Source organism: Aquarana catesbeiana, linkage group LG11 (assembly GCF_042186555.1).
Source record: "Aquarana catesbeiana isolate 2022-GZ linkage group LG11, ASM4218655v1, whole genome shotgun sequence".
Lineage (NCBI taxonomy): Eukaryota > Metazoa > Chordata > Amphibia > Anura > Ranidae > Aquarana > Aquarana catesbeiana.
Genome location: NC_133334.1, coordinates 178246022 through 178258241, shown reverse-complemented (window position 1 = coordinate 178258241; position 12220 = coordinate 178246022). Strand labels below are relative to the sequence as shown.

General features: G+C 42.7%; 1 protein-coding gene across 6 annotated transcripts in view; it reads right to left on the bottom strand.

Annotated features, from left to right (window-relative positions):
* Positions 1-12220, bottom strand: part of RASGRP2 (RAS guanyl releasing protein 2) — a 1629940-nt gene that overhangs the window by 530021 nt on the left and 1087699 nt on the right. For all 6 annotated transcript variants that reach the window (XM_073605066.1, XM_073605065.1, XM_073605067.1 and 3 more), the window contains one exon: positions 8449-8564. In XM_073605066.1, coding sequence (XP_073461167.1) covers positions 8449-8564 — 116 coding nt within the window. The remainder of the gene's footprint in view (positions 1-8448; positions 8565-12220) is intronic.

Genomic DNA, 12220 nt, shown 5'->3' with positions numbered 1-12220 from the left:
GTGGAACTCTATGCGAGGTTCCGCGAACGCGGATACTCCCACAGACAAATTAAACATGCACGAAAAAAAGCTGCAGCAAGAGACAGGCAAAGTCTACTACAGATACACCCATCCAACCCCCCTGTCCCTAAATCCGAAGGTGGTGACTGCACCAGGATAATTACCACCTTTGGACCACAGTGGAAGTTCGCTCTATCTTGGAAAAACACTGGGGGGTCCTTACTAACTCTCCGGGGCTCCTCAAGATAGTTGGTACTTCGCCCCTGTTGGTGGCCCGCCGGGCAAGAAACCTGAGCGACATGCTGGTCAAGTCTGAATTTACCAAAAACCCTGACCCGACCTGGCTAGCCAATTACCCGCGCAGCAAAGGGATGTTTCCCTGTAACAAATGCCAGATCTGCCCATTGGTACATAGGACAGCCACTTTCTCCGACACCCTAGGTAGGGAACAGTTCGAAATACGAGATCTCATAAATTGCTCTACAACTAGGGTTGTGTATATGATAACCTGCCCCTGCCCCAAGATTTATGTGGGGAAAACTAAAAGGCCCCTCAAAGTACGTATTGGAGAGCACCTAAGAGAAATCAGAGATAAGGAAAAAATCCCAGAGAAAACATTAGCTAGACATTTTGCACTAGAGCACGGCAGAAGCACCAAAGGCATGCTGGTAGAAGGCATATATGACCTGAAGATATCCAGCCGACGTGGTGACTTCGATCGTGTTCTCCTGCAGAAGGAGAAACGATGGGTGTATCGTCTGAAGTCCCTTGCCCCTTTGGGGCTAAATACAGAACTAAACTTGCAGGTCTTTCTAAGCACATGAATGCCATCCGTGCATTCCCTGGTACTTGTACCAGGTAAAAAAAAGGATATCAACTAGCCAACATACTCCCTATAAAGAAAAATAAATAAATATAAAATCTTAAACTGTAAGTGCAAATATGATTGAATAGATTAAGCTTTCTGTTTGTTTTTTATTGATTACTTTCTATTTTACACAAGAGACACTAAGCCTCAGCAACTGCACCCTTTGAAATATCCTCAATGCACTGTAATCTATGTGTGTCTTCTTGCTTTTACCTCATGTCTCTTCCCTCATGTATTCTGCAAATTTATGATAAGCATTTTGTATTACCGTATCTCCTTTATAAAATCACACATCTGTGATACATAACCGGCATAAGCCTCTACAAATGATGATTTCGGCAGTAATATCCCAGTGTTGTAATTATAACACTATACACGCTGGTTAACTGAGAAATGAATGAATTACACGGCCCATACTATTCTTTACTAAACAGCATTCCAAGTAAATTAATCACACAGCTGATTGGCTACACAGAAGCCAGTTCGCCGAAATAAAAAAGGTGTGTGCTGGCTTCTCCAATCAAACGTCCAGGAAGAAGCTACGCAGCAGCGAAACGCGTTGACGTCATCACCGGCAATAGCGCTGTCTATTCAGCGGACGGAGAGTGGCGAGCCGCACAGCACAGCAGCGAGGCACCATGCAGCCCACTGAACCAGCTGATGGCTACTAGGATACAGCAAGGGTTTTCTCCCTCTACAGGACCCGGTCGGATACCATCAGGGAGGCTCACGGCTGCAGCCATAATACCGGCTTGACAACCTTCCGGACCCGGCAAGCCACCCCCGGCACGGTCTGTGGAATAACCTCCAGGAATCTCCGCGGAAGTGAAGGTACGAGCATCAATAAACTAATTGTGGAGGACACTATACAGCTTTACGTAAAGCCTAAGTCCTATATAATACGTCTATTGGAGCATTCTATACTGCCACTGACTGCACTTTATGAACAGTTTGAAGCCTGCTGATCACTGTGTACTATCAGTCCCATTATCTAATTGGACTACCACCACTGCTCACATTGCATGAGTGAATTTTACTGTGCATAGCCTCACAGCTTCATTGCTACCTAGCATCAAGCCTGTTCACTATTTCACAGGTATCTCGAACTGCCAAGTCCAGCCCAGTCCTCTCCCTGGTCATATCCTCCCATTCAGGGTCCCCTCCCCTCTCCCCACTCCACTTATATGCTTCTCGGCAGCACATCCCATTAAATCCTCCACCGGGTAACACCCATACATGCCAAAATCGAATCTGACCGCGTGGCTACTGAGCAGCATATAAGTCCGGACAGTGTCTATGCCGTTATATGTTCTGTGTGTGTCTTGATTGTCGTGTTTAATAGTCCATTTTTATGCTACTTTGAATAGAAGTGTTATGTATCCCATAGTGCAATAATTGTTTATCTATATTTACCTCACCTAGGTGGTTTTACTATTATTAATAAAATTGTTACCTTTAATACTACCTCCACATGTACTGACCATTAATTGCTAAGGTAACCATCTTTTCCCACCGGTAACTATACCGTAGACCCCCTCCCTCCTCCCCGTCCCCCACCCCATCGTTATATGCTATTGAATTGGTTACAGCAATTACACCCTACAGGTGCATGGCCAGGACCTGATCAGTACTGGACTGTTCAGACCATTTGTACCCACTCACTCTTGTCCCCCTTCCCTCTCCCTACCCCATGATTATATTTCCTCTGCATATCTCCTCTACTGACTGTTGCTCCTCCTCCTCTGCACTGACTCCTGCAGAATATCACTCCTCTGAATTCCTCTCTTCTTGTACAAATCCTCTACTGCAAAACTGTTATATTACTGTTGCTTCACTTCCAATAGAACAAGAAGGGATCACTCTGAATAACCCCAGATTGCTGGCTATACTTAGTACTGTGATAAAGTATCTTGAATAGTGTTGCTTCAGCAAATTAATAAGCCAGAGGCATACAATACCTCTCCCCGGTGGCTCAGTAAGTTTAGTAGCTGCACAGTCTCTTGGAAGGTATTACCAAAGTGCTTTACCAGGCCAGAGATACTCGGTACCTCCTCCCGATGGCCTAGCACATGGTAATGGGCGGACTACTGTTACCAGCCAGTCCATAACTGTAAACGCTGCGTTCCCCGGCCACAGCATTCTGCACTACTCTCAACAATTTTCCTTTTGCTTCTTTCACACTGTCCTTCTCCAAAAGGCAAGTTCTGTGTTCCCCGGTCACAAAACGTTGATCTACTCTCCTCAGTCCTACTGTTGCTTCTCCTTCACAGATCCTCTCCTGTGGACAAGTCCTGTGTTCCCTGGTCACGTTAGCTTGACCCCAATTCCATGGTGAAGATCTTTATCTAGGAATCCATCCTAGCAGCTCCTCCATCCCTCCTCCATGCTCGGCGTGCCCCCCACATGGGGATGCCCTGCAGCAGCTACCTATAACTCCATTCTCCTTTTCCTGCTCCTTCAGAACTCCTCCCTGGCAGCATGTGACCCCAGATTATATGGGAGGCCTGCCCCCTGCCAATACCGAATGAGTCAGAGCTCCTCACATGAGCTGAGTGCCACTCAAACTTCAGGTCCAACCCCTGTTCCAGAACAGTCTTCCTGAAAGCAGGGGAGGCACTTCTGAGTCAGAGCACAGGTGGTCACACCCACCACTACACTAAACACTCCCAGTCCCAGATCAAAACAACCAGGAGCAGTCTAAAGCATAGGCCTGGCTAAATTTAAATTTAAAAAGCTTTAAACCCAGAAATCCTATTCTAGCACCTACCTAAAGGTAGAGGGTGCTACATGTATTTCACCTGAAGTTATTTGTGGGTTTTTCTTTGCATCCCGAACAATTTTCCTGGCAGTTGTGGCTGAACCCCTAGTTGGCTACCTGACCGTGGTTTGGTTTCAGAACCCCTCATTTTCCACTTCTTGATTAGAGTTTGAACACTGCTGATTGGCATTCTCAATTCCTTGGATATCTTTTTATATCCCTTTCCTGTTTATACAACTATCTTTTCCTGCAGATTGTTTGACAATTCTTTTGCTTTCCTCATGACTCAGAATCCAGAAACATCAGTGCAGCACTGGATGAAAGATGCAAGGGGCTGTCAGGAGTCCAGAAACTCACTGACCTTTTATGCACACACATTAATTACAAGCAAACAGATCAGGATGGTTACCTTAAGGCCTCTTTCACACGGATGATCCGTATGTCCGTTTTTCATCCATCCGTTTTCGGATGAAAAACGGACATACAGTCATCCCTATGGAGCGTCGGATGTCAGCGGTGACATGTCCGCTGACATCCGACCCGCTCCGATCCGAAAAGTGTAACGGAGGAAAAACCTACTTTTTCCTCCGTTTTCGGATCGGATCGGATGACGACGGACACTACGGACCGTCATCATCCGATCCCCCCATAGGGGAGAGCGGCGCTCTGACAGGTCCGTCGCTGCACAGTGTGCAGCGATGCACCTGTCATCTTCCTGCTCAGCGGGGATCGGCGGAGCTATCCCCGCTGAGCAAGCGGATGTTCACGGGGCGGATCATGACTGATCTGCCCCGTGTGAAAGAGGCCTTAAAGCGGAAGTAAACCCATCCATAAAATAGTTTAATTTCTGGCACGTGCCAGAAATGTAACACTCCCATTGGTTATGCTCTCAACCAAACTGTCAAACCATCCAATGGCTGGTGTCCAAACTGATCACATGCAGTATCATGGCAGTTGTAGAATAAACAGAGGCAAAGATGGCACCTTCCTTGGCTGAAAATGATAGGAGGGTTTACTTACACTTTAATAGCCATTCAAACCCCTTTGTGTCAACTTGTGTGCATGTTATCAAGCCAAAAACACCAGGGTATGTAAACTTTTGATCAGGGTCATTTGGGTAGTTTCTGTTGCCATTATGATTTAAAAAGAGTAAACACAGTTGATTGATAATAAATGGCTTCAGCCAAACACTAACCAGGAATGAAAAATGTTTGTGTTATTTATATTCTCTGAAAAATGGCCAAGAAATTATAATTTCTGCCAGGGTATGTAAACTTATGAGCACAACTGTACATGTCCCCTGGGGCAGGACCCAGGTCCCCATACACTTTTTTATGGCAATAACTTGCATATAAGCCTTTAAAACGAGCACTTTTGATTTTTCATGTTCGTGTCCCATAGATTTTAATGGTGTATGCGTGTTCGCACAATTTTTAAGCCTGTTTGCATTTTCTGCTGCGAACTGAACCGGTGGGGTTATCCCTAGTTGAGTTATTTTGAGGGGACAGCGAATTTCCACTGTTATACAAGCTGTACACTCACTACTTTACATTGTAGCAAAAAGTGTAATTTCTTCAGTGTTGTCACATGAAAAAATATAATAAATTATCTACAAAAATGTGAGGGATGTACTCACTTTTGTGAGATATTGTATGTGTTTGGTTAGCTTGCACACTGTCTGTAACCTGCAGAAAGGGGACCTGCAATTGTCTGAAATATTGGCGGTTTTACTACATGTTCAATATTGGCAGTTCACTATATGATAAATGCAGTGTATTCATTGGAATCAGGTGAGAAAGGTGAAAGTGCAGGATGGATGACATGCAATTAATATGAACCTGGCAGGGGTTCTAACCTTTCCAAATTCTATCCAATGCTAAAGAAAAAACACAGTACAGGCTCAGCACACCATCGGCTTATGAAGGGGAAGATGGATCTCTAAGTAGCCAAGTCTGCTCATGGGTACAATGCTAGATGCCTGACTTCATCCTGCAAATGTTCAAAATAATCAAAATGTCCAACATAGTGCTAAAGAACACAAATAGAAGCCCTATGAGGGTGCAATATAGACCATCAACCTCTGACCAAAAGGTGTAAGGGGGTGTAAAAAAATGGTACATTATATACCACCACTAGTGTTAATGGAGTGTAAATATGGATCATTTACAAGACATCTGCCACTGTTGGAAGCCCCATCAAAATGTTGCTATGGAGCCCTGTGATTTCCAGTCATGCACTTGGTTTCTGCAAAGCAGTTTAAAATACAACCCACTTTTATTATATTTTCTTCATAAAGCTTTACTGAATGGAAACTAAAAATAGAGGGGCCAACAGATTAAAGTTAATCAAGACTTCAAAACCTTGCATATTTACCCTAGGTTTACACCTTTTGTATTTTTTAGTGCATTTTGCAGTTTACAGAAACGCACTACAGTCCATTTAACATGGTTTTCTGTGGTACAGGTTCACACCTATGCATTTTTTGTCCGGTGCATTTTTAGAAAGGTTTGGGGACTTTTTTCCACATTTTGCATGTAATAGACTTCAATGAAATAGCACCAGAAAAGCAAGTGTTTGTGATGCAATGTTCGATGTGTTTGCGTTTTTTATTTTTCTGTTTAAATACTGTATATAGCTGGTTGCTAAGGAGGGGGTCAGGAAATCACTGACAGCTGAATGTAAAAAAAAAAGAAATTGCCAGCAAAAAAAAAAACAGCATGCCCCCAACATGAGAGGATGGGTGCTTTGGGGTGGGGGAAAAGCACCTTACCCCCCATGTTGATGGGGACAAGGGCCTCTTCTCGACAACCCTGGGCTGTGGTTGTGAGGGTCTGCGGGCAGAGGGCTTATTGGAATCTGGAAGCCCCCTTTAACAAGGGAGCCCCCAGATCCTGCCCCCTCTATGGGTATCGGTTACATCGTACCCTTACCCATTCACCTGAGAAAGCAGTGAAATGTCCAAAAAAACAAGAGCCATTTTTTGACAAGTGCTTTATTAAAAAAGAAGCCCAGTTCTGCCTTCTCCCCGTTCTGTCTTCTCCCTGAGCTGTCTTCTTCCTCCCCGCCGGTTACCCGCTAAAAACAAAAAAAGGCCGCTCTTCTTCTAAGGTCAACTTCCTCCATTGTGTTGCCGCCTGCTGTCTGGCATCTCTTATATAGCCATACGGCATGGCCATCCGGTGACATCACCAGGAGAGCCTGCCCCTTGTGAGAGAGAAAAAGACAGCACGAGGAGAAGACAGTTCAGAGAGAACACAGCTCGGGAAGAAGACAGCTTGGGGCTTCTTTTTTTAATAAAGGGCTTGTCAAAAACCAGCTCTTGGTTTTTTTTTTAACATTTCACTGCTTTTTCGGGTGAATGGGTAGGGGTACGATGTACCCGATACTCATTCACATAGGGGGGCCAGGATCTAAGGGCGCTTCCAGACTATGATAAGCCCCCCAACCGCAGACCCAGACAACCACAGCCCAGGGTTGTCGGGAAGAGGCCCTTGTCCCCATCAACATGTTGAGGGCATGCGGCCTGGTATGGTTCAGAAGGGGGGCGCTCGCTCATCCCCTCCCTTTCCTGACCTGCCGGGCTGCATGCTCAGATAAGGGTTTTGTATAGATCTTGGGGAGGACCCCACACCGATTAAAAAAAAAATGCTGGCATGGGGAGGTCCCCACTGAATCCATACTAGAACTGAAGGGCCTGGTATGTACCTGGGGGGGTGGGACCCCATGCCGTTTTTCTAATTGGCAATTTCTTCTTTTTTTTGCAGACACATTTTTTTTTTACATTCAGCTGTCAGCGGGGAACCCCACTGACAGCTGATGACTCATCGGTTGTTAAGAACGTGGCTGCCAGATTCCCGGCCCCCTCCTTAGCAACCAGCAATTTACAGTGTATCTAAAGAGAAAAGAAAAGGTAAAATGCATGAAAACTGCATAAAAAAACGCATAAAACACCAGGGTTTAAAAACGCAAAATGCACTGCAAAGCGTGCCTGAAAAATGCATCAAGCACAGCCGCATAGATGTGAACCCAGCCTAAGAGGTACCAGGAAATCGGCTGTGGTTTTTAGTCTCTGCAGAAAACTTACAAGTTTGCCACACCTGAGTTTATTTGGGCAGCACCTGCTTTCCTGATATTTAACAAGCAAGTCCCAAAAATCTATCCCCTTTTTCCAGCTAGGAAAGCAAGCAATTTATCTGTGCAGAAGTTTCTATGTATCCTTGGTTGAAAGTAACATGATGAATGTAACAACTTGTGAACAAAATATCAATGACTTGCTACAAACCAACTATGTACTGGGACTGGTTATGTTTACTATGATTCTAAGATCATTCTTATGCAACTAACAAATGCAACAAATACCACTAACATTCTAAAGTGGGAGAACAATAGTACAGATATTTGCTTTCCCTTATCACGTGAAGTTTGTTACAACAACTCTTGCTCCATCTTGAGTGTTGATAAGAGATTATTGCAATGTGTCTTGCAATTACATGACTAATGACTAAAAATTGGTTCTAAAGATTGTGCTTCCATTTTAGTTTCAAGGTTAACTAGTTTATTTTAACAAGGCTTCTATACTTCACTAACCTCTTAAATTAGTCATTTAAAAACAAACATTCTCATGTCATGCAAACCATATTTGTAACCCAAAGGTCTTATTTTTAAAGACAAAATACCACAAGTATACAATAAGAATAACATATATATATATATATATATATATATATATATATATATAACATTAACATAAAAGATGTGGCATATTCAAACTGCATAAAACACAAGCGCCATTTCCAAGATCTCAAAATTAGCTTACACTTACTGATTTTGATCTATCTCATCGAATGCACAGAGGTAAGGGAAATTACTGCGAACAGCTTGAAATTCTTCCTGTGAGATGTGACCATCACCATCTTCATCAAAAAGCCTAAACACAGACTGTAAACAAATGAATAAATTGTTTATGTGCCAAGAGTCAGCGTCTAAGTTTTTGTTTTGTTTTTTAACACAAAAGACAGTAAATATCACACATATATCTGACTGAGTTCAATAAATGTAGTGGCACAGCTATTAGACCCATCTGAACAAGCTACATCACAGCTACACAGCTACATTTTAAAGTGATTGTAAAGTCTCTTTTTTTTTCTATAAAAATAACAAACATGTTATACTTACCTGCTCTGTTGCAGTGGATTTGAACAGAGCAGCCCGGATCCTCCTCTTCTCGGGTCCCACTACTGTTATCCTGGCCCCTCCCTCCTGTTCAGTGCCCCCACAGCAAGCAGCTTGCTATGGGGCACCCGAGCCGGGTCACAGCTACCTGTGTCCATTCCAGCTTTGGAAAAGTTATAACAACAAATATTGCCCATCATCCCAAGCTCCTCCACAAGCAGCCTTTTTAGGGAACCCAGCTTACCCTCCGGGTTTTGCTGGTCTCTCTGATTTTGCCTGGTGGACAGATTCAAAAGTTCTTTTTCTACATAGACTAGTAAAGAACGCAGAGTTTATCTCTTTTTCATCCCTCCAATCCACATACCTTATTCCAAACAAAGAATTATTTCATTACTTGCAAATCAAACATTTCTACAAATTTCAGTTTAAAATTGACACACAGTCTAACCCATCTATGTATGAACATATCTGCTTGAAAATACAACCATAACAACTAATAATGGGGTAAGTGAGTGGGCAATTCAAATTCAAAAACAAAGCCAGGAGAAACAAAGGGGGGAAACATTATGCACTCATATAACACAAATGCTAGGAGTCTAGCTTACAAACTAGTTGATCTGGAGCTGCTATTACACGAGGAGGATTTAGACTTTGTGGGAATAACTGAAACTTGGTTTGACAGCTCACACGATTGGCTGACCAACATACAGGGGTATTCCCTGTATCAAAAGGATAGGGAAGGTAGAAGAGGGGGGAGGGCTGTGTTTATATGTCAAAAATTATGTAAGGATAGTAGAGAGGAGCGACAGTATGTATGGGACTAGGGGGAGGGGGAATCAGTATGGGTAGAACTTCAAAGAGAGGAGGTGAGTGGGAAATTAATAGTGGGGGTATGCTATAGGCCACCCAACATGAAGGAGGAGGAGGAGCTGGAATTACTATCTCAGTTAGAAATGGCAGTAAAACAGGGTAATGTAATCATAACCGGGGACTTCAATGATCCCAATATAGACTGGGCAAGGGAACAACTCACTCACTAAAGGCCCGACACTTCATGAATGTTTTATAGGATAACTTCATGTCCCAAATGGTGGATTCCCCAACTAGAAAGAATGCCCTGTTTCATCTATTTATTATGAACAATCCAAGTCTGATCTCAGATGTGTAGATACGCAACAACTTGGGATATAGGATGATCGTGTTTACCATAAATCACAGAAAAAGGAGGCATATGGGTAGTACAAAAACACTAAATTTCAAATGAGCCAATTTTCCTGAGCTACGGTCATTGCTACATGACATTAATTGGGACCAAAGTCTGGAATCATTGAACACAGAAGAGAAATGGGAATGCTTTGAAGACATATTAAACAAAAGGTATCAAACAGTGCATTCCATTGCACAATAAATATAGTAAAGCGAAAATTAGACCTGGGTGGTTAAACCATAATGTGAGTAGCCTCATTAAGGAAAAAATTATGGCCTTTAAAAATATAAAGGGAATGGGTCACCACAAGCATTCCTGCACTACAAGGAATGCAATAAGAAATGTAAAATCGCAATCAGGGCAGCTAAAAAAGTTTACGAGAGACACATAGCGGAGAAAGTAAAAATAAACAAAAACATTTTTTTAGATATATTAACAGTAAAAAGACAAAATCAGAGCACATTGCACACTTAAAAGATGAGGATGGGAGGATGGTTACAGATGACACAAAGAAAGCAACTGTACTAAAAACCTTCTTCTCCAGGTTTTACGCAGGAAAAAGAAGGGTTTACTGACAGCGACTGTAGTATTAGTGACACAACACATGACATACCAACGTGGCTAACAGAGGCCAGAGTCAAAAAAAGTCTCAACAAATTTAACACAAATAAATCAACAGGACCAGATGGCTTACACCCGTGAGTCCTCAGAGAACTCAGTCAAGTTATAGCCAGGCCATTGTTCCTAATATTTGTGGACAGCATACTGACAGGATTGGTACCAGTTGATTGGAAAAAGCCAATGTTGTACCAATATTCAAAAAAAGGGCAGAGACATATTCCTGGGAATTATAGGCCAGTCAGCTTAACATCAATAGTGGGTAAATTATTTGAGGGGATGATTAGGGATTATATCCAAAACTTTACTGAGGAGAAGAATATGATTAGTCGTTAGGGATGAGCTTCGAGTTCGAGTCGAACCCATGTTCGACTCGAACATCGTGTGTTCGACCATTCGCCGAATTGTGAACGTAATAGGCCGTTCGCGCCAAATTCGAGTGGCGCGTCATGGCCCATAATTCACTGCGGCATCGCAGTGCATTGCTGGCTGATGATTGGCTAAGCATGCACTATGACCCGCATGCTTGGCCAATCACAGCGCCGTCTGCACAGAGAGCCACAATTGGCCAAAGCCATGGTGGCTTTGGCCAATTATGGCTCAGGGGGTTAAGTACATGCCCCACACTATATAAGGCCGCCTGCGTGGCGGCCTTGTGTAGTGTGTTGCGGCGGCGGAGAGAATTAGACAGAGAGAGAGACAGTGTCAATTAATTTAAGTTAGATAGAGTAGGTAGGCGAGTCAGTTAGCTGCACTTACAGTGTATTGTATATAGATATGCATCCCAGGTGTTGTATAAATATATATATATATATATATATATATATATATATACACACACACATATACACACACACACACACACACACACACACACACACTGTATTCAGTTTAGCTAGATCAATTCCTGCTATTCTCTTTCTAATATACTGACAGGCGGGCAGGTGTTTTTACAGTATTTACAGTTAGTGTACTGTGTACACAGTTGCACCTATAGCTACCTGAAGACAAGTGCTGTTGTTCTTTTTCTGATCCTATTAATACCACAGGCAGGCAGCTTGAAGTATTTACAGTTAGTGTACTGTGTACCCTGCACAGTTGCTCATATAGCTACCTGAAGACAAGTTGATGGTGTTTTTTATTTATTTTTTATTTATTTGTTTATTTACTTATGATAATCATGTAGTAATATAGATTTAAATATCTAATGCAAGCGCACAATTTTTTCTTTGTATGTAATTTTTCACCTCATTGATGTTTGTGGTTTTGTTGCAGCTGCAGTTATATTAATTTTTTGCTTGATAGCGCAGGTTTTCTCTTTCTTACTTTTTTTCGCTTGAAGTATTTACAGTTAGTGTACTGTGTACCCTACACAGTTGCACCTATAGCTACCTGAAGACAAGTGCTGTTCTTCTTCTGATCTTATTAATACCACAGGCAGGCAGCTTGAAGTATTTACAGTTAGTGTACTGTGTACCCTGTACAGTTGCTCATATAGCTACCTGAAGACAAGTGCTGTTGGTCTTTTTCTGATCCTATTAATACCACAGGCAGGCAGCTGGAAGTATTTACAGTTACTGTAGTGTACTGTGTACTC